Genomic DNA, 23,127 nt, shown 5'->3' on the forward strand with positions numbered 1-23,127 from the left:
CAAGCCCCGCCCACAGCCCGAGGCTCTCAGTGAAGTTTTGATGGGACACAACTGCACCCACTTATTACAAATGGTCTGAGGCTGCTTTTGTGTTGCAGTGGGTCACTGTCTGGCCCTTCAAAGAAAGGGCAAAGCGCATGATCTACAGGGGCCTGCCTTGACCTGGCAGCTACTTCAACCCTGATTTCAGGCCTTGGAAACCCCACGGCCTTTCAGAGAATCTCATTTGGAGTCTTTACCCAGTTTGGCTAGGAGTAGCTTACTTATTGATATAAACGAACCATAACTGGGTAAAAGAGATCCACACATTAGCACTTAGGGACAAACTCTAAGAATGCACCAAAAGAACTTGAAAACAACCCGAAACTTTCCTGAGGGATTTCGGCGGTGACTGAGCTGACAAAGCCAAGCCGTGTTTGCAGGTTGAAGAGGATGTTGAAGTTTCTCCAAATGCATCTCTACCCTCACAGGAGGCAGTCACCCTGACCGAAAACCGACAAACATGAGCACACAATTTGCAAAAGAAAGCGGGGAGGGCAAAACATACTGGTTAAATGCCTAACCTCTCAGCTAATTAAACGCATACGTTAGATGATGCCAGCGTGTGCCTGTCCCGCTGGAAAACATGTTTAAAGGGTTGGCCATCTGAGAGGCCTTGGTCAGGGGAGGTGTGGGAACAGGAGTATCCCCAGAGTCCTCACCGGAAACGTAAAGTGGCCCTGCCTCTCTGAAACGTCCTTGAGCCGCGTGGATCCAGGGCTGTGCACGAACCGCCTCTCAACCAGAAATTGTGAATTCTGCTTCCACTGACCCACTGTGAGGGGGAGAGCTGTAAGACGTTTACACACATTTTCATCATGGTGTCGTCTCCAGCAGCAAAGAACATCCTTCTATCCCCCACAAAACATGCATACCACACGCATACCACACATCCATCCATATGCATGTGTGCAACACACCCACACAATGCTTGCACACATCACACATGTTGGCAGGTACATGTGTGTGCAGGCACATATGTATACACAGTATACCACACTATATGCATGCCTGTGTACACACTACACATGCACATACAAACATACATCATACATGTATGCCCACATGGTGACATATCACATATACACAATGCTATGCATGGAAACTGAAGTGCTGGCCAAGCATGCGTTCCCACGGGCGTAGGCGAGGGCACACCCTCAGGAGGGCGAGGCCCAATTCCCAGTCTCGCCTATGTCTGCACTCTCCCCTCGGCTGCCTCGCCCCTGGAGACCTCATAACCTCGGGGCGACTGGAGCAGAGGTTATGCTCCAGTTCTTCAACCGGCCCTGACTGAGGGTCCCTCTGAGCCGGCCTCTCGGCGGCTGCAGGTGCGGGAACCCTGGACCTTGGCTTCTGAAGCCCTTGGTACTTCGGTAAAGGGTGGGTGAGAGCAGAGTGAGGGGCAGCGGATCAGTGTGAGGACTGAGCCGCTAGCCGGGTGGCAGGCAAGCCACCGCCTAGGCCTGTTCCCGCCCAACGAGTTGAATGTTCCTGATGCGTGTTTCATAGAACGCTTCCGGATGAGTGGGGACAGAGGGACAAGACAGCCCTTAGGAACAGCAGTCAAGGCCAGTGGCTGCTACGGGGCCACCCTCAGCGAAGGAGAGGCAGGGCCTCTGAGCAGAGCCATGCCGAGCCTCGTCCCCTCCGGGCCCATCACTCCCCACCTCCTTCATCTGCTCATGGAGAGTCTGCAAGCTGACCGTGGGCCTCCCCGAACGCAGGTCCTTGCCACTGGACTCTGAAGCCAGCCCCCTTCATGAGCTAGCGGCCCGGGGGGCGAGACCACCGGGCACCTTCTTCCTTGAGCCCTGGGGCTCCCCCCGGCTGGTCCCCAGAGGACAGGGAGGGGACAGCGAAGCCCCAGCTGTAGAGGAGAGAGCGCACTGTGCAGACCACCCCTCGCTCCCCACACCTTCCAACTGCCTGCACCCCTGCTCCTCCACTCACTGCAGGCCCGGAGCGGAGCGGTCTCCCAGGGGCTGAGCTCAGGGTAGGGCCTCTGCGTCTCACAGCAGGAGGGGTGTCCCCCGCCCCCGCCAGGCAGGGGGCCTTGCGTCCTCAGCCCCTGGACACACCACTTCAGTGATCGGGACGAGCCCTTCCGAGCGCAGCCACAGCTCCCAACATACGGCCTCGTTTGGGGGGCCTCAGCACCGTGAGCTGGGGGACGCCATGATGGCGATGGATCGTTCTCGGCCGGGCGGGTGGTTCCGGCACAGGCGCTTCCAGTTCCACCTCCCAGGTCAGTCTCACCCCAGAAACGCCCAGTTCCCGCAGGGAAATGACAGGCAGTGGGAGCGGCATGGGGAAGGTGTTGGGGGGGGGGGAGGGGTCGTGGCCGGAGGCCAACAAGGCAAACGATTTACAAAATAAAGCAGAGCCAACAGCTGGGCCCCTTCACCCCCAGGACCCGGGCCTGTACGTGCCTGGCTTGCAGGTGGGGGACCTAGCCAAGAGCCCATGAGTGAACATTTCCCAAATGGCAACGAACGCGTTGGCACCCGGGTTAGAACACAGACCCTGCCTAGGGGCCCGGGCGCTGCCCAGCGGCTCCCGGTGGGACTGGGCTGGCAGCCAGCCCTGCCTCCGGTTCATCTGCAGCTGGTGAGCGCGGGGACGCACACAGAGGGGAGGCTGTCCGGCACGAAGACCCGGGGCCATCGTTGTCATTGTTATCCCATCACACTCCGGGCCCCGGAGCCACACGGCCGCACAGGGGCAATCCCATCAGACGGAGACCCACTCGTCTTACTTTGCTTCGGTAATGGCTTAATAAATAAACCGAGGAAGCCCCAATACAGAGATGCAAAATGAAAAATACCCTGGCTTTTCCATTTTATGCCCATCTTTCTCTAATTATCTAATTACCGCGCTCTCGTATTTTCTTGCCTGTCAGTTCTGGCCTCTGCCTCTCTGAGGTGGGAGGGAGCTCATCTGCTCCCTCCTGCAAAGATGCCTCCTCGGAGGGAGGCTCACAGGCGTGCGACCGGGGCCTCGGTCTGGCCCTCCACCGTACATACCCTCCATCATACATACCCTCCAGTCACTCCCCAAGCTGTCACCCAGCACTCAGACACACACAGACACACCCACTCACACACTCACATTCACACGGACACTCCCTCAAACACACACACTCACATATACACATTCACATGTACACGCTCACACACATACACACTGATTCATGTACACATTCACACACACTCACACAGTCACGTACCCATATACACACACATTCACACATATACTCACACATGTATACACATTCACATTCCTAGCAAGACCACTGTTTGGGCAGACTTGGAAGAGAGTAAAACAAACATTGCATCATTGCATATTTTAGTAAAACTATGAGACAATGGATGGGGATGTAATTAATTTGTCTTAGCTCAGGCAGCAGGGAAGGGAGAGGACAGAAAAAGATAGCTCATGGGGAAATGGCATTGGAATCAGGAAGCCCTTAAGATCCCCACAGGTGGAAGGGCCAGCCGGTGGGGGCGGGGAAGCCCAAACAGAGGGACAAAGCAGACAGGGCGAGGGCCCTGGGCAGGTGACCCAGCACTGGTGCCTGGCCAGGTGGGCGCGCACGAGGGCAACGGGGGCCTGAGCGTCTCCAGGATCTGGGGTTGACGGGCCCACAACGCCTGCAGCTACTTCGTATCCACAGTGACTATGAAGCGAACCACCACCAACAGTGACATATCGAAGGGAAGTGTGGCCCCACCCTCCCTCTGCCCAGCAGCTCCGGACCCCGTGGCCGCTTCAGAGCGCCTGGGACATTATAACAGGCCCAGTCTCCACCATCCAGAACCACCAGTCTGGGCCTCCTCAGATGTCAGCCCATCAAGACACCGACCGTGGCCCCAAGGGGAACAGCAACTAGAGGGAGTGGGTCTCAACACCAGCTCAGGGCGTGGGGCTGTGCACGAGGGGCTGTTGTTTTCTTGGTGGGGACGGGAAGATGGATGAATACGGGATCACACTGATCCACTGCTCAAGTTGGCCCCTAACCCTCTCCCCCCTAGCCCCCAGGTAAAACCCAAGATTAGCACCTGGGTCAGGAACATCCCGCACAGATCGGTGGCTTACACGCAGCTAACGAGGGCCTCCAATGCCGACAGTGAGACCATTTCAAGCACAGCCTTCGGCTCCCCCGGTACAGACGGCAATATGTTTGGCCCGAGGCTGCAGACATGCACTGCGGTGCCACATCCTGGCCTCAGAGTTCCACGGAAAGGAGGCTCAGGCTCAGGAAAGCGGAAGGGGTGATGGGATGCAGTCACTCCGCGAGGAGGGTTCCCCGTGCCGTGCCCAGGGCAGGCAGGCACCGTGTGTCTCCCTGAACGGTTGTCATGTTAACAATGCACAGCCCGAGACCTGTGTTTTAAGTGGCAAAACTACAATCATCGCTGCATGGCCTGTATGGCAGCTCCACAGGGCTCCGCACCAGCGAACCACTGCCGGCGATAGGAGCGGGGCCCGCTGGCCTGTGCCGGGCTGGACCGCCAGCTTATCCAGCTCCCACCGCATTAATCCTTCCCTTTCTGCAAAAATCCAATCACTTCCTCGAGCGGCCATAGCCTCCAGCAGTCAGTCCTCAGGGCGACGCGATGGAGATTGCGGAGCCAGCGCACTGTGTTAGGAAATAAGTAGATAAGCGCCCGCCGCCAGGTTCCCAGGGGACACGCAGGACTCGGACTCCTTCACGGAGACACCGACCAGTGTCCGCCCTCCACACAGTCTCCCGTCAGCTCCCCGCACCCTGGGGAGTGGCCAGCAATGTGCCCGATACACAACGCTCTCATCAAGGATGCCTTTCCCCACAGAAGTTTTAACGGGTGACATTCAGCAAGGAGGAATGGCATTATTTCAGGACTGACAAGGGAGGGATGCAGAAAGAGAACTCCTGCGTAACAGCAGCCTGCAGGGACACTTTCCCAAGGAAACACCACCTTCCCAGGGAGGAGGGGATGCGCTTTTCTGTCTAGGAGAGGGGAGCCAGGGCAGAGGGGGACGCAGCCCCCTCTTACGCAGCTCCCCTCTGCTCAGAGCTGGAGGAAGGATTAATTAGGGCCTCCTGGGAGCTTCTGCCTCAGAGAGCCGCTAGGGACTTTTCCTCAGAGGCCATCCTGGCTGAATCCTCCTTTTAGAATCCGACAGTGGGCGGGGCTCCCACACCTGCCAACAGCACGGGGCCACCGGGGCCACCAGGGGCAGGAGACCAGGCTGGAAAGGGCTCCCTTCTTGGCGCTTCCTTTCTAAAGGGAGGAAAGGCCACTAATGACATCATTTCCCGTGAAAGAAGGAAGCAGCCAAGCACCCGCTCCCAAGCTCTGCTCCTCCCAGCCCCTCTCCTCCGGCCCGCACCCCCACTCAACCCCGCCCCCCTAAGCTGCTGGATTTAAACACAGCCCCTGCAAACCCAACCAGCCCTCAAGGTCCCAACCAGTCCCCCAAAACAAACCTTGGCACGTTGAAGAGACCTTGGTGACCCTCATTTTTATTTTTCAATTGGGAACAGGTGAAACCAAGATTCTCACGCCTCCACACAGCCATCTTGTTAGTGGCACCTTTTCTCAGGTTGCGGGAGGCAAGGCCTCCAGGCTGCTGCTGCCGAAAATCGAACGCCGTGTGCAGGTGGCAGGTGAGGACCACGGAGGCAACAACCGTGAGCACGGAAGATTTTCAGAATTTAAATGCAGACCCTGACCCTCAAGGCTGAGCCTCACAGTGGCTCAGGCATGTGGCTCCAAGCCAGCCCGAAGGGGGACTGAATCCTGCTCACAAAGAGACCAGGAAGGCACTGCCCTGGGCCGTGTGGCTCCATTGGTTGAGCACTGTCCCATGCACCTAGAGGTCAGTGGTTCAATTCTCGGTCAGGGCACATGCCGGGGTTGCAGGCTTGATCGCCAGTATGGGGTGTGCAGGATGCAGCTGATCAATGTTCCTCTCTCATCAATGTCTGTCTGTCTGTCTGTCTGTCTGTCTCTCTCTCTTCTTCTCTCTCTGAAAAATCAACAAAACACACACACACACACACACACACACACACATATATATATATATATATATAAATACACACACTTTTTTTTAATCCTCACCCGAGGATATTTTTTTCATTGATTTCCACAGACAGTAGAAGGAAGGGAGGGAGAAGGGGGGAGGGGAGGGAGGTAGGGAGAGAGACAGAGAGAGAGACCTTACATGAGACACATCAATGGGTTGCCTCCCACACTTGCTCCTCCTGGGGCTGGGGAACCTGCACCAAGTGGGCTCCCCTGGCCTGGAATTGAACCCTGTGGGCATTCAGCTCTAACCACCTATCAGAGCAATAAAAACATATTTGTTAAAAACACAGAAAGGCAGGCCCGGGCCTCTGTGGCACTGACTCTGCCCAGCCGAACGCCATGCCAGTGGCTCCCTGTCACACGGCGGAAGGCCCCAGGCCCCAGGGGCTGGGAATTGGCGCAGCAGGAGCCATTCTTGGCCCAGTGAGCGTCCTGAGCTGCAGGCTCTGCCTCCCCACATTTGCATCCCAGGTAAGGCACCCAAACCAGGGAGAGGAGGGGAGGCCGAGTGAGGAGCTCCCTACCCTTCAACCCCTGGTGCTAGAACCCCCATGGGCCAGAATCCCCGTGGGTCAGAACCTCCGTGGGCCAGAAATCCCACATGGGCCAGAACCCCCGTGGGCCAGAACCCCCGTGGGCCAGGAACCCCCATGGGCCAGAACCCCCGTGGGCCAGAAATCCCCCATGGGCCAGAACCCCCGTGGGGCAGGAACCCCATGGGCCAGAACCCCTGTGGGCCAGAACCCCCCATGGGCCAGAACCCCCGTGGGCCAGAACCCCCATGGGCCAGAAATCCCCCATGGGCCAGAACCCCCGTGGGGCATGAACCCCATGGGCCAGAACCCCTGTGGGGCATGAACCCCATGGGCCAGAACCCCTGTGGGCCAGAACCCCCGTGGGCCAGAAATCCCCCATGGGCCAGAAATCCCACATGGGCCAGAACCCCCGTGGGCCAGAACCCCGTGGGCCAGAAATCCCCCGTGGGCCAGAATTCCAAGCTAAGCAGTGTAGACAACCTGGTACCAACTGAAGTCTGTCACCGTCACTGAGTTTGAAATCACAGGTTGTTTGAGAACACTGTGCTCACCGTGTTTCAAGCAAACCCCTGCCCCACAGGACATACCATAGCCCACAGGAACTGCTCAGGTGTGTCAAGGTGGAAGCATCTCCTGTAATAGATGTGCATCTGCATACCTGGGGCTAGGAAGAATATTGGTGAAGTGTTTCAACCAAAAATACTCCAGAGAAACACTCCCACCTCCTGAAGACGCTCCTGCCTTCCCGAGAAGCCCTCACTCACCCCGGAGGCAAGTACCGGAGCTCACACTCCGGCCCCGCCCCCATCACCGTCAAAGGATCCCAGACTTCAGGATGGATTTCAAAGGCCCCTGCGATTTTGGCAGCGTGACATTTTATGTCTTATATGCCACTTTTATTAGCCAGGATTGCAGAAAATTGACGCTTACCAGCCATTAACATTTCAAGCATGTAGCTCTGTTTTCCCCCCTCCTGGAAATATAGCTTACATCTCTCTGCGGATCGATCTGTAAGCTGCCCAGTTCCTTTAAGAAAAAAAGTCATTGTGAAGATGCTCTATTCTCAGGAAAACACAAATTCTATAATTTTACGGACTTTTGATCACAATTTTATAGCCTTCAGCCCTCCACCGGTATTCTGTTTTTTATCTCAAAATGTGGGAACTGCATAAGACTAGTTGTATAATCCCTTCTTTGTCTCTGAGGGAAGGTGGGAGCAAAGGAGATAACTCAAGAGGAAAGTGTCCGCGTCATACAGGGAGGAGGCTGCTGTGTGGCACCTTTGGGTGCCTGACTTCTAACTCCATCAAACCTCGAGGCGCCAGCATTCAAGATGACAGGACATGACCCAATCATGCCACGGCCTAGTAATACGTAACGACCGGTGACTTCTGTCCACGAGCTGCCCCTGAGCCTCAGGGCTTTAAATAAGTCATCCCATTATTTATTCATGCAATTTTAAAACATGCCTTTTGCCAAAAGATCTCTGGCCACACATAAGGATGTAAAGGCCAAGCAGATTAAAAAAAAAAAGTCATAAAAACAAACCAAACAAAATCATAAGAAGCCATTGAATCGAGCTGCCATCACTGGAAAATGACCGTCTCAAAGGCCAGCTCGGCGCATCTGGGGGCTGGGCCCTGGGACTGGAGATGGGGGGTCCATGGAGAACTGGGCCGATGTGGCAGGGAACAGAGGGGCTTCCTGCAGGCGGGCAGTTCCTGCAGCCCCAGGTAAGGAGACAGGAGGGGCGGGGCCAATTCCCCAGAGCCAGGTACCTCTGGGCAGGGCTTGCTGTCTACACAGCGATGAGAGGGACAGTGACCGAGTGTCAGTCCCAGCGCCGGGCTTTCTGCGGGCCAGGCCCCGCTCCCCAAATCACCCACGTCTTCCTGTGCCAGGGGAACGGTCACCCCTCCGAGGGGAGGTGCCACAGCTCACACAGCTAAGCACCCGTGCCTGGTGCCGCAGAGCTGATGACTGGGGCATGGGGCTGGAACCCCGGAGGCTGATCAGATCCTGGGTGCCCCGAGGTGCCTGATCTCTGTGGGGGAATCTGGGCTCAGGAGACAGACAGGTTGGGTGGAGGGGTGGCCGCAGGAGGCAGGCTGCCTGTTTAACTCGGGGCTCCTCCAGGATAGGCTGCAGGAGCTTAAACAGGTGACCCCGAATCTTTGCCCATCAGCGTCCCCTGCAGATTAACCCACCGGCCTGGTGAGGCACCTAGTGCAGTGTCCAGCACACAAGGGCTCTATCGATGGGTGCTGGGGCAGGGCCAGGCTTCCCGTGGGGGACTCTGGGGTTCCCCAAAGATGGCAGCTTCTCCTGTTTACAGAGTTCATTCATCAAAGTCCTGTGGTTCCCCCGCCACTGAGTGAGACACCTCGCTGAAGGACAGAAGGAAAAAGGATGTCTTTCCCCTCCAAGCCCTCACTGTGCAAACCAGCCTGCACATCGGGACAAAGCCTAACCTACCTGGCAGGTTACAAAGACAGGGCCCTCCCCTCTGCTCCTGCACAAGGAAGGAAAGAGGCGCCAGTGGGGACAGGTGTCAGATGCAGCCTGCCGCCAGCTGGAGAGGGGCGTGGGGCCCTGACCCCCTGGCCCTGCTGCCCGGGTCATTCTCTGGAAGGAACAGGCCCATCCCATCCTGGCTGCCGGCCCCTGGGTTGCCATCCCAAGGCAGAGAAAGAGGATGCTCAAGGCTCTGCAGCAGCTCGGCCGTAGGACCTGGAGCCCCGGCAGGTACCTGGGGCTCCCATCAGCCATAGAGCCAGTGGGCAGGGCAGCTTGAGACTGTCCCAGGTGTGCGTGAGGCTGCCTAAGTGCACCTGCAAAGAAGTGGCAGGGGCAGGAATAGGCCCTCGACACGAGCTCGGCAGCCGCTTTCCTGAGCGAGCGTGCAAACCTGGGCTTGCAGGGGAGCTAAGCAGCCAGGCATCAAGCACGCGGCTGCTGGAAACACAGGCACGAGACACTCGGAGCCAGAGAGATGCCTTTTTGCATTTGCACAGTCAAGCAGTTCTGGGGAGAGAAGCGGCGTGTTCCTCTGTGGAGGCCTCGCTGCAGTGGGCAGGCTGCACACTCAAGGAGCAGCCGCTGCCTCTCCAGCAGCCGCGTTAAACAAGCCGCCCCACACTCGGCCCCTCAGACTAGCACAGTGTTTACAGCGCGTCTACGGGACGGTGGCAGTAGGGTCCTTGTCAGGACTGCACCTGACCGGGAAGATAATGCGGGGGGCGCGAGCGTGCCATATACATTTTAATTCTGATGAAACTGCTCTGTGACATAAAACACTACATTGCTGCCCTAAAGCCTCATTTGCTGAGCCAGCGAGATGGAAAGCAAAGCATCGCCCCCACTGTCCACCCAAGTGGCACTGGAAGGCGCTGACCCCTGGCAGGACCCCCGTGGATGCCAGCATCTCCCGCTAGGCGTGCTGGCCCTGAGTGCTGAAGCTGGAGACCCTGTGGCCAGAGACCCGCAAGGTCATGAGCATCAGCTTCCCTAGAGTTGGATTAAATAGCCCGACTCCCAGCCCCAGCCCCAGAATGTCTGACTCGGGGCGTGTGAGGGCCCTGGGCTGTGGTAACGAGTTCTCTTGAAGGTCGGGAGGGCAGACTTTTGAGATCAAGATGTCCCAGGCCTTGCTGCTCCCGGAGGCTCCGCCCTGCTTCTCCTGGCTCCTGGGGGCCCCAGGGGGCCCGGCTTGAGGCTGCACCGCCCCGTCTCTGCCTCCATCTTCACGTGGCCTCTCCTGGGTCCACAAGTTCCCTTCTGTCTCTTACAAGGACCTTGTCACTGGATGTAGGGCCCACCCAGGTAATCGGAGATAACATCATCGGAGACCCTTGATTATACCTGCGAAGACCCTTTCTCCAAACAAGGTCATAGTCACCGTGCCGGGTAGGTCTATCTTTTGGGGCCACTGTCCAACTCATTACAGTAGATCTGGGAGGGGACCCAGGGGCTTGCTGGGTTCAAGCGCCCCCCAGTTCCTGGACCACATTTAGACATCCCGCTCCTCTGCTTTGCAGGTAAGGAAACTGAGGCTCAGAGAAGGGAGGGTACCCTGATTCAGCCCCTCTCCCAAGAGTGCCCCCAGCTCCCGGGGCGGCTCCTGCCGTGTCAGCCGCCTTCTCCCTGGGTCCCGCTGGAGCAAACCCGCACCCCAGGCCCCTCGGCTTTCCACGCGGGTCCACCTCCACGGTGTTCACTTACACTAGGGCAGCGAACACCAACGCAAACCCACACCCGGCGTTTCTCCAAGGCAGAGGCGCACACACAGGGAGGCGCGTGGTCCTCCGTCTTGCTCAGAGACAGAGCGAGGTCCTTCCGGGACGGACAGGGCGTCCACACGCCCTCCCTGCCCTGGGGCTGGAGCTGCACTACACTGTGTTCCTAAGGGACCCGCACCTGGTCTGGGCCAAGAGCGCCCTCCGGAGCCGCCAGGCAGGTAACCCCGTCCTCCACGAGGTGTCCTGCTGGCGCCGCTCCGCCTTTGGATGTTATCTGTCACTGAAGGCTTACCTTAATCCTCCTAAATCCCCACACACAGTCGCAGGAAAACAGCAAAGCCAAACAAGGCGAAGTTCAAAGCAGCCAGATCAGAGCTGCTGCTGCAGAGCCCACGGGCTCAGCTCAGTCCCCACAGCGCGAAGCCGGGCTCAGGCCCCACAGACACAGCAGCAGAGCGGATTCCCGGCCAGGGCCAGGGCCGGCGAGCTCCCAGAGGCAGGGCAGGGTGCAGGAGGGCTCCGGAGTGGATTCAGACCGGCCTTCCGCCTGTGTCTCGCCCCAGGCTCCTCAGTCGCCCCGCCCGTTTCCTCCACAGGAAGGGGGGGGGGGCAAGCACACCGGCAAAGGTCCCAGGACTGAGAGCAGACCAGAGCGCAGTGCCCCAGACACAGCTCGTGCTCAGCGTGTGGGGTGGGAGGACCCGTCCTCATGCCAGCAGGAGCGAGGCCCAGGATGCCGCGTCCTAGTCCCGGGACCTGTGAATGTGCCGCCTGATGCGGCAAAAGGGCGGTCGGTTCCAGACCTTGAGGGGGAAGCGACCCCGGATTACGCAGGTGTGCCCAGTGCCGCCACGAGGGTCCATGTCCGCACACAGGCGAGGAGGCCAGAGGGGAGAGCAAGAGTAGGTGATGGGAGCTTGGGGCCGAGGCACAGGGAGAGGGAGCCGAAGCGCGGGCCCAGCGAGGGGTGGGGGGCGGGGGGGCGCCAGCCAAGGAGAGCAGGCGTGTCTACGAGGAGGTGCTGCAAAGACCAGGAGAGGGCTTCGCCCCTGGAGCCTCCAGGAGGAGGCAGCCCCGGCAGCACGTGAGTGTAGCCCAGGGGCCTGAGCTGGACTGCCAGCATCAGAACCATTTGGGTCAGTGAAGCACTGAGGCTGTGGCCACTGGCACCACCCCAGGAAGCACATACAGCCATGGTCCAGCGAGCGCCTCCCTGGGAGAGGCAGCGTGGGGGGTGGCCCCCTGCATGCCTCCTGTGACTGCCCTGAGCCCCCCGATGGCTTTCGCAGGCATCCGATGAAGGCACGCATTAGCATATGGGAAGTCCTCAAAAACAGCAGTCTGCCCTGACGGAGGCTGACAGGAAATGGCCTGGTACCACGCACTGGTCCAAAATAATGAAATAGATTAGGGTTTTTTTTGTTTGCTTGTTTAAAGGAGGGTGGGGGAGGGAGCCAGCCTGAGACAGTACTAGAGGCCACCAGGAGAGGGCAGCCTAGAGCCCAGGCAAAAAGTCACCAAAATACTGAGCCTTTTGACAAAAAGCAAGTGATTTCACCAGCCCAGCTTCCAGCATGCCAGGGTCCCTGCTCGGAGGATTAAAGAACAAGCAAGGGCCGCAAGCTTTTACAAGAACACGCTCGGGAGAGCTTCCTCACCCTTGACGGAGAGAAACTCACTCAGCTCCTGGCGTTTTTCACAATGGAATTCACTCCAAGTAAAAAATGCCCCTTCAAAAAGTCAGAATAGGTACATTCTTTGAAAAGACGGATGCCTGCTTGCTCACCCACTCTCAGGTTGCGATTAATTCTGGCATTACAAAAAAAAAAAAAAAGAAAAGAAAGAAAGGGCGAGCCCTGGCCGGGTGGTTCAGTTGGCTGGAGCATCGTCCCATGCACCAAAATGTTGTGGGTTCAATTCCTGGTCGGGCACATGCCTCGGTGGCGGGTTTGATCCCTGGTTGGGGCACCTATGGGAGGCAACTGATCAATGCCTCTCTCCCCCAACCCTCTTCCTCTCTCTCTACAAATAAATGAAAACATATCCTTGGGGGGGGGGGGGGGGAGCAGGAGATTCTAAAAAAGAAAGAGAAAGAGAGACCTAGGAACCTAGCTCACAGTCCTGCAAACCCCCAGGACCCGAGACCCAGGCAGAACCGACCACTCGCAGACAGAGGGCGGTCTCACCAGAGCCGTCATCTTTGCTCACGGTCTGAACACACGCCTTGCTAAGTCCCCAGTGCTCCAAGCCACAGGTGAGTACCTGATGACGACGGTCCGGTGCCTGCACCAGCTCAGCTCACGTGTGGTGCCAGGCTTCCAGAACCGACTGGCTGCTCGGTAGAACCCCTCTCTGCCATTTGACCAGCGCTGGCTTCGCGGGGTCCAGCTCTCCTAGTCCCAGGGCCGGTGTTGCAGATGCAAGGTGTGCACCGGGTCTGGACCTGCGTCGGACTGGCCGCACACAGGGACTGCCGTCCAATGGGAGTGATCTTACCTCCCTGGAACGGGGATGACAGGACACACTGCCCGAGGGCTGGCGTGGGCGGGCGGAACTCGATGTTACTACCTTATAATCGCTGTCTCACAGGCCCTCATCTCAAGGTGCCACTAAAGCACGTTGTTCTGAAAGGCATCCATGCCCGTCACTCCCATGCCGCTAACTGGCTGCGCCTTCTTCTGCAGCGAGGGTTCATCGGATGACGGCCAGCACAGAGGGCAGAGCTCAGAGGGTGCAGGGACTCCCGTCCATCACCTTCGGGAGCCACCCTCAGGGCCCACGCCCCAGCCTCTGTCCGAAAGGGTGGGGGAAGCAGCGACATACAGGGGATGGCGAGAGCCGTGGCGGCAGGGGCCGCCTTTCTTGTGTTTCTGCGTGTCTATCAGGACCCCCTCTGTGTGCCCTGGCCGGCCAGCCTTCCCCTTCCTCCAGGAGAAGCCGTGTTCTAAGTAAACAAACAGCCCTTTCTGAATCTCTAAGCCTGCGACCGGGCAACGTCACGACAGAGAAAGGCTGCTGAGAAGCCCAGAGCAGCCCCCATCCCCGAGGGCAAGGCCAGCCGCAGACAGGCCGAGCGGCGTGCTGGCTCCCCGAGCCCTGTGACACGCCGTCTCAGCAGAGGCCGGGAGGTCTTGGTCCTCAGGAAGAAACATTCCTCTGGCTTCCAGAGCAAGGGGCATCCTGGCTGCGTCCTGCCTGCCTCCACTCATCGCTGCTTCTTTGAGGGGACCAGGGGTCCCTGGAACCAGCTGGCAGTGTGCACCAAGTCCCCATGTGCTCTCCTGGCTTCCAAAAGAGGCGGCTGAGAGACGCAGTGGAGAGCCCGCGCTCTCGGATGGCTGGGCCGGATAGGCGGCCTCGGCTTGATGTGTGGGATGAGTCCCGAATGTCCTGCCACAGGGTAGTAGGCAGTGGTGACTGCTCATTTCATCGAGCCAGTGACAGGCTCTCTGCGGGCCAGCATGCTGGACATGGATAGGAATTCTCAAAGGAGTGGGGGCGGCTAAAGCCAGCGTAGGGCCGAGCCCAAGGCACGAGGGTGAGTAGAGGGAGCTGGAATACCCAGGCTCAGGGCAGAGGATCAAATGCCAGGCTCCGAGCTGGCGGAAGAAGGACAGGCACTTGCCAGCAGGCGCAGCTCTTGTTTGCCCTCAGTCAGGATGGCATCACTGTGTGGGAGAAAGGGCTCAACTGCGGAGCCCTGACCTTGCTTTCCTCACCTCTCCAGGAAGAGGCACCCAGAGCTCGGTGGTTGTTCCAGGTGCCACCTGGGACCCACTGCCTGTCCCCTAGCCTCATAGTCACAAGGTGGCTGCTCTCCCCGAGACATCACACCCGCATTCCAGGCAGAAGAGGAGGTAAAGGCAAAAGGCATCGCCAGCCACGCCTGTTCCTCTTAATCGGGAACAAATAAAGCTTTTCCAGGAGCTCAGCTAATAGAATAACCTGATTAGATCTCTTGATCAGAAAGGGCCAAGCACCACCTTGGTGCCAGAGAATCAGCTAGAGGTGGGAGCATCTAAGACGGGGCTCAGCGTGAGCCACATGGGTGAGTACAGGCGAGGTTCTGAGTCGGGAAGAGGGAGAGAATGGATGCTGACAGGCAGCTGCAGTGCCTACTAATTCTATCATGTTAGATAAATCCTACGTGGTTGGTTTACCATTAGTGCCGTTTTCCTGAGCATCTATGGCGGCTCCCACTCCTCTGCAAGGTAGCAGGGAACTCAGGAACACACAGTGGCGCACTTTCTGGCTCATTCATTACTTCACCTGACAATACTGCTTGCACACCCACCGCCCCACATGCGGGCATGATACTGGGTGTTGGGCGTGCAATAAGCCTTGCCTGGCTCTTACCCGTATGCCTAGTGATGCCTTCCGCTCTGCAAGTTGCCTGTCTGGACAGATGTGGGTCAACTCCAACTGCATGGCAAAGAGGCTATTTCCAACCTGCTTGCCAAGACAAGGTAACGCCACTCCGGGCCGCGCCTGTTACACTGTGGCCAGTTCTGAGATACCCACTCTGGGTACCTGCATCTGGTCTGTCCTCACCCTCCCTCCCTGTGTGCGCCTTGTTATGCAAATGAGGCATTCATTCAACAAAGCACTGCTTGTCCACTCTGTGGCAGGTAGGGTCCTGGAACCTGGGAAGCCTTATTGGTCGATACTGATGCTCTTCTCCTCAGCATCCATCCCTCCCCCCTTCTTCCCTAAAACAAAACCAATCTGACCTGTGATGGATCATAATAGGTCTCAGCCCAATGTGATAATGCACTTCTCGGCCTCCCAGCATCCAGCCCTTACAGCTCTGTGACATGTGATCTAGTTCTAGCCAACGAGACTTCTGCAAGGGCTCTGAGCAAGTGCGTTCCTAACGCAGAGAAGAGAGGCAGATGCTGCTACCATTCCTTCCTTCTTCCTGCTCCAAACTCAAATGCAATGTCTGGAGCCACAGCAGCCAGTTTGCAATGATGAGCGGTCACGGAACAAACGGAAGATGGCCGAATGCTAAGAGTAAATACTAGGCACGTGACGGTGCCGCAGATCTGCTGCTCCAGCCCTCGACCACCTGTCTTTTCACTGTTATGAGAGGAAACTGTCAATTGGGTTTTATCCTGTTGGCCAGGAACATTCCAGCACGATCTAAGTGGTAAACCGGAGCAATAGGGCCGCTACCCTCCCGAACCTAACGGTTTCTGCGGGAGATCACGGACCAGATGACATGCCATCCTCTGAGGAGGCCAGCTGGCGGGCAGTCCTGGTCGGCGGGGTGGGACAGAGGCTTTCTGAGGAAGTCTCGCGGAATGGAGGGTCAGAAACAGCTCGCCTTTCTGCAGTGACGCCCTGGACCCGCTTTCCTCAGACCCCGCCCTCCGTGCCCGGCAGACGGCTTCTGCTCACCTGTCACCCTCTCCTCCTGGAGCCAGGGGATCTGACCCGCAAGTCCTGCACTCCCACAGGCCGCGGGGCACCTCCCATCCTTGGGGCTTTCCAGAGAAGCTGGCCTGGGTTTCCCCAGCCCTCTGCCCTCCAGACAGCGCGCAGTGCAGGTCACGGCTCAGCACAGCCTCGGCGGCTGACGGTTAATTATTAACAGGGCAGAGAAACCGACACCGCTCACCACTGCCCTGACGAGGCTGTGGCTTAGAGACCAGAACGTTCCAGTCCAGCCTAAGGAAATGGCTTCGCCATCCCAGTTAGACATTACCATGCCCAACGACCCTGTCCACGAGTGAATCATCCCCAAAACAGAGCTGCCGTGCGAGCATGTCGGCAACTATCATGGGCGCGCCAGAAGGGCAGGAACGCGGAGGGGACCGAGGAACGCTGCGAGACGCAGCTAAATCGTGTGCTGCCCAATGTGGCGGATCCGCTGTTCGCAAGGTGTGCAATGCCACAGTATTCGCCACCCTATGGGGAAACCATTTTAAGCCCAATTAGCAGGAAATTTTTAGAATGCAAATGCTTTTCATTCAGACATAAAACAAAATGCCATGACATTTCTCCCATCCATTTATCATAAACAAGTTAATTACTGTGCAACAAATCACTCCCCTGGAACCTGGTGTTGGGGCTGCCGGTGGGCTAACGCGGGTGACAGGAAGGGCCACCCAGCAGTCGCCAGTGGCAGATGGCACGCTTATAAAACGGTCCGTCTGTGACGCTTCGCCTGACAAGCTGATGCTAAGCTGTCTTCATTGGAATAACTCATTTAAATACTCATCACCTACTCAACTTGATTCCTACCAGAACTGCAGAAATATCACGCCTCATATTTACTTTTCACACACGCGTACTGTGGTCTTGTCATTTGCAAAATTTCCTACGTAGATAGAGAACTTTATCTGCCTGCTTTGAGTGTATGTCAGCTTTCGCCTTCAGGTGTAAAATGACTTCTAAGATTTACAACCTCTCTCTGAACCTGGGAACCTTCACCTTCAGAAGAGCCAGAGGAAGAGAGCGGTGAGGGGCTGTTACACCCCAAGGTGCAGGGAGAGCGATGGGACTCTGGCCCCCCAGGGAGGGAGGTGCAGGAACCCAAGGCCTGGGACCCACTCTCCATACCCAGGGTTGGGTTGGGCTGGGCCTCGTCTCAGGTATAAGTAAGTGCTTAGAAAATGAGTCTCACACCCACCAATCTCAGAAGCTGGTCCAAGTTCACCTATAATGAGAGGCTCTTCGTCCCGCCCTAGGTGCAAACCATCTGTCCACACAGGACAGGCCAACTCGCAGCCAGCGATCGAGGCTTCCCCAACCCCCTGGCCAGGAGCCATGGCCGCCAGCACAGGGAGGAGGGACTTGTATGAAATGCCACATTTTATCATAAAAAGGACGAGAGTCTGCCATTCTCTCCCATGGAGGTAGCACCTGTCGTCACTAAAGCAGAGGCAGTGTTCCTGGAGTCCCTCCGTCACTCTGACACTCCTGCATCCTATCCCGTGCAGCCCACCCCTGGGGAGGCTGGGCGGCCGCTGCGGGACATGCAAAGGCGGCACCTGCATATACACAGAGCGAGAGCAGTCCGGGCCTCCTCCGCAGGCGCCCGGGGCGCCCAGGAGGCCACAAGCCTGCAAGACGGCCTGACCTCTCCAGCTCTTAAGTCTTTACCATGCAGGTGCCATACGAGAGCAGCTCCCGAAACGCTGGCCGCACATGCCGACGCATAAACATGCCCACCCCTTCCAGGCCCACCGCTCAGAGGTGTGTACCCTTCTTTTTCTTCTTTTTGTGTTTGTTTGTCATCAATGACAGAGCCAAGAGCATCGCACCCCTGCTGAACAGTCAACTCAGAAGACAACAAATAAGAAAAGTTGGACTCGGTGTAAAATGAAAATCCCGACTCACATAACAGGAACCTGCAAGTCCACAAGCCCTGTCCCCAGGGGAGGCTCTGAGGACTCACCCCAGCTCACAGAGGCTGCCAGTGCCCCGGGGACAATCCTAGTCTCCCCAACACACGGAGCGGGGCTCTGTTCGTCGCGAATGGTGAAACTGAGCCTGGATGCGCTCTCTGAAGTTCACTCCCTCCATCCCTTTTAAATCAGCTAAAAGCTGTGCTTTCTGGGAAACTGAGCCCGGGAGGGAAGACGCATAGCCAAGTTGAACCTCCGGGAAGGGAGAGCTGGCCAATTTCCCCTCCCCAGTCTAATAAGCTCGTCCTCAAAGGCAAACGGATCGACAGGCACAGGACCCACTGTCCTTTGCGTTCTGAAGCCGTCTGTGACTTGCCATCCAGTGTGGACAGACTCCCGCAGGGACCAGACGGACGTCCACGGTGCTCCCTCCTGCCTGGGCATTGATGTGTTGTTGGTGGGACAGTCAGGAAAATGAATGCCACGCTGGCGAGCACGTCTGTGGGCTTATTCACCACATTTCCAACAACATCATCTGCTTTACCATGCATCTCAAAGCAGGGATAATTTAAGAATCCAAAATTTCATACGTAAGTAAACTTGTAGGAAAGTCTCTGTGCATATTACTTGGGTGATGCTACATCTGATTTCTAATTTGTGGTCCAGGAAATGATTCGCCTCACTCACAACTGACAGGGCTTCTAACCATTCCCCTGTGATCTGACAGGGCTTCTAACCATTCACCTGTGATGCAAACGCCTCTCAGGTGGCCCAAGCCGCACCTCACTGACCTCACAACCAGCGGTTTGCAAAGAGCATGGCTCCGAGCCAGACCAGCCTGGCCTCTTACATCAAAAACCTTCCCCAATCCAGAGAAAGATGAGCAATTCCTCCTCGCCCCCACGCCCACCCTACCTTTGAGGAGTTCCTCTCCTTCCAGAATATTCTGGGAGATTAATGCCGTGTAATCTGCTTCGGAGAATCCAGCCTTGCAGGTCTCCCTGGCTGTAAGACCCCCACTGTGGGCCTGAGAGGGAGAGAGGTTAGAGCAAAGGTCAGTCCTCAGAACTCTAACCCAACCACCCGCGGAGCCTGTGGTGCAAGGTCTCAGCTCCCCCAGGCCTGGTAACTCAGCTCCCACAGACCCAGGGCAGCGCTGGCCTGCGGACAGTCTGCAGGGGGAGGGGCGCCGGTCTGGGCCCCACTGGCACATGACAGGGATGCAAGTGTGAGGAGTGTCCAGAGGCATCAGGCCTGGAGCCAGGAGGTAGCAATGACCACAGAGGAGGGAGGCCAGGGAGCAGGCCAATGCCCGCGTGAGCTGCACCTGCAGGCTTGTCTCCTCTCTGCAGTCACCAGGGAGCGGGTGGGGGCAGAACCAGGAAGGTGGTCCTCCAGGGCTGGCTCAGAGGGAGCTGCCAGGAGGCTGGGGTCCTCTCCGCCTCCTCCTACTTCCCTGGACCCTGTCCACCTTCAGGGCCCCCATCTCCAGCCCGGCAGGGAGAGCTGCCCTAACTAACCTGATGGGTGTCCTGTTCTCAGAGCCCCCCCTGCTCTCCTGCTCCTGCCCAGCGGGCGGGGTCTGGAGCCGGACAGGGAGCAGAGGCAGGTGGGATGGCCCCTCGAAGCCTGGGAGGGGAGCTGCAGTTCAGCCACGGGACTGGCGATGGAGGGAGAAACAGCCAGCGCCAGAGGGAAGCCAGTCCGCTGCCACCGCCAGCCAGCTCCTGCAGCAGGGGCGCAGCCTGCACCCCGCAGTCCTGCTTTCCAGGGCTGCGGAGCAGAACATGCCTCCGCCTGCAGCCGTGCCGGCTCTAGCCCCTCGCGCCACCGCAGGGCAGGCACCCACCGCGGGGTTGGCGCGGGCGCCCCTCGCCCAGAAACACGCAGGGAGGGAGGGCGTGGGGTCCTTCCTCGGGAAAGCGGGGCGCCGCGGCGGGTCCTCCGGCACGAAGCTCCAAGGAGATGGGGCCTGGGAGGCGCACTTGCCCAGGAAAGTTTGGAGCCGCCCCCCGGCGAGTGCCGAGGCACCCGCGCCTGCAGCCTCGGAGCGGCCTGGCCCCAGGCGCTGGTTTATTTCCGAGGTTACGCCGCGCAGCCCAGGAGGAGCAGCGAGGCCGAACGGCCACGAGAGGGGGTTCCTGCAACTCCCGCGGCCCCTCCGCCTCCCACAGGGGCGCCTTCCGTGCAGCCCGCAAGCCGCCCCCATCGGCCCTGCCCCCAGCAGGCGCAGAGCGGGGCTGGGGACCGGCTCTCGGGCTCGGAGGAACGAAGGCGGGCGCCGGACCGCGCTCCCGGACGCCCTCGCTCTGCGGCCGCCTGGCGCCTGGCTCCCTGGCCCCGCTCGGAGCAGCCAGGGCCCCGCCAGCTCCACCCACGCCGCGGGGTCTCGGCGGCGAGGGTGTCCCGGGTCCACATCGCCGCCCACCCGCAGCGAAGGTCCTGGCTGGCACCCGGAGGACCCAGGCGGCGCCTAACCGCAAGCCCCCTTTCCTGGGCAAGGGTGGCCAAACCAGGTGTCCCCAGCTTCCCGATTTCCGGCCCGCTGCGGCCAGGTCCCCGCGCCCGCAGCCCTGCCCCGGCTGGTCTTGCCAACTCCGGAGGCACAAGGCTCCCGGGCGATGGAGGGCGCGCCGGCTCCGCCAGCGGTCAGCCTGCCCAGGCGCGGGCGAACCGAGCTCGGTGCAGCAGCCGCGAACCTAGGGCAGCCGACGGATGCTCCGCGGGTCCCCTTCGGGCAGAGCTCCTGCTGTCCCCACCCCAGCCAGCCAGCCAGCCAGCCACACTCCCGCACCGCGCCGTGCCGCCGCTCCCGCTGCCCGGCGGCTCCGCGCTCCTCCCAACCGCAGGCGGCTTCGTGGGGCGCGGAAGCCGGCTCTCTGCAGAGGGGCGCGCGGCGGGGGCCGTGAAATCCGGAGAGCCTCTCCGGGCGTATGCGCACTCCGCTGGCTCCGGGGGACGGTCCCGCTCTGCCCGGGCTCCGAGCGGCCGGGGCAGGAGGCGGCAACTTACCCGGAGCGCGCCGGAGAGCGAGAGCAGCAGGACGAGCACGCCGGAGACCGCGGGCATCTTTCCTGCCGCGCCGCGCCCGGAGCCCGTCCTCCCGGTGCCGGAGCCCCAAGCTCGCTCTCCGCCGCCGCTGCTCCGCGGGCTCCACGCCTCCAGCCCCGCGGCGGCGCGCTCCCTCGGGCCGGTTAGTCCGCCGGCCTCCCAGCCGCCCGCGCCTCTGTTCCGCGCGTTCCGAACTGCAGGTGAAGCCGCGCTGTCGCCCGCCGAGGCCCCGCCCGCCGCCCGGCCCCTGCGCTCGCCGGCCTGACGCGGGCCTTAAAGGCGCCGCGCCCCCCGCGCCGCGCCCTCACCCCGCCTCTCTGCCAGCGCTGGGCAAGGGCGGGGGTATCTGGAGCCCGTGTTGGCCAAAGGGGCTTTGGACACAACGTTTACAAGTAAAAGTGTGTGGGGGTGGGGGATGGGGGTTTGGGGCCATGAGGATGGAAGAAGTCCCCGCCCCCAAACCCTGGGCACCCCTTCTGGATGGGGAGCCCCTGCAGCTTTAGTCCAGCTTCCTGCGGGTGGGTGGGTGGGTGGGTGGGGGTGGGCATGTTAGGCTGGGAGCTCCATTCAGACCTTAGTGCTTCAGGTTCTTCTCATTAACTCCCAGACCCAGGCCGCCCTCCTGGCCATGCACAGCATTAGCTGAAGAGAGGACCTAGGCTGGGTTCCAGCCCAAGGCCTCTGGACAGTGCAAGTGTGGGCCCCGCTGGCCAAGGCCTTGGGGAAGGGACCAAATCCTATTGGTGCATCAGCAGCGCTACTAGGCCTGAGAAGCCAAGAAAGAAATTGGAAACCCCTGGAAAGGAAAGGCAAGGGGAGGGAAGGAAGAAATTCCCCAGCAGGCAGGAGAGCTGTGGGAGGCAGTACAGGCAGGCCCTCCGGTGATTGCTGAACGGGGAGACACCTCTCTAGGGGTCACCTAGTAAAGCAGGCCCAGCCTGGGGAGGGCGGGTGCTTCTGCCTGCTCCCCTTCAGCTTGGAGATTTAAAGAGAAGTGCTTTGTTTGCTCAGATGTTTTAAATGTCTTTGTCTTGGTTTGGGGGAGCTCTATGTCCAAAATACGTTACTTTTGGTTTAAGAAATACGCTGCAAAGGAGGAGAGGAAGATTGAGTGGACCTTCTGAGCTCCAAGGTCAGAGTCAACTTGGACAAGAGAGCAGAACAGCCCCCGACCTCCCCCAGAGCCTGCACACCTGAGCAGGGGGCCTCTGGTGAGGCAGGCTTGTGCTCATCTTCAGGAAGTCAGATTTTAGGAAACGGAAGAAGGCAGGGTAAGGTCTATCCCCGAGGTGTGTGTGTGGGGGGTGGTGATGTATAGTGCCTCACCCTGCAACTGTGACTAGTAAACAGCCCACCAAGCCTGCCTTGTTGTCCTGCGTCCCATCACCCCAAACCTGCTCCGTTCCCTGCATGGGGTGGGAGAAAGCAGGTTTCCCCACGAACAGGGCTGACTGTGCCAAGCTTTCCACGTCAGACTCACACAGGGTCCTGCATCCCCAGGGAGGATTCATGGCGCGTGCATCCTGGATCCCACGGGCAGGTCCGTTCTGAGCCTTGTGCTCGCATCTCTGACTTCCTCAGGGTCCTGCGTCCCCGTGGAGAGCTCGCCTCTCCCGGCTCCTGAACTTCTATATCTGGGACCTGCCTCTGTCTCCAGAGGCCCCAGGGTGATGCAGGCTGCTCCTCAGCGGAGGCGGAGGCGGCCGGGGCACAGCACTTGCTCCACAGCCTCTGTGAAGCTGACCCAGTGCACACAGGTGTGCCAACGTGAAGAAAAGAAAAAAAAAAGAAAGAGGTGTTAGGTGGGGTCCTGAGGTCCATGCACAGGATGAAACCT

At 59.0% G+C, this 23,127-nt stretch overlaps 1 protein-coding gene across 2 annotated transcripts in view; it reads right to left on the minus strand.

Moving 5' to 3' along the window:
* The window catches only part of CDH4 (cadherin 4), a 386,793-nt gene extending 365,434 nt beyond the window's left edge, over positions 1 to 21,359 (minus strand). For both annotated transcript variants that reach the window (XM_079783884.1, XM_079783883.1), the window contains exons 1-2: positions 21,252 to 21,359; positions 19,155 to 19,266 (exon numbers count right to left, since the gene is read on the minus strand). In XM_079783884.1, the coding sequence (XP_079640010.1) occupies positions 19,155 to 19,266; positions 21,252 to 21,308 (169 nt within the window). In that variant the 5' untranslated portion in view covers positions 21,309 to 21,359. The remainder of the gene's footprint in view (positions 1 to 19,154; positions 19,267 to 21,251) is intronic.
* Positions 21,360 to 23,127: the final 1,768 nt, after the last annotated feature.

Source organism: Cnephaeus nilssonii (assembly GCF_951640355.1).
Source record: "Cnephaeus nilssonii genome assembly, chromosome: 11".
NCBI lineage: Eukaryota > Metazoa > Chordata > Mammalia > Chiroptera > Vespertilionidae > Cnephaeus > Cnephaeus nilssonii.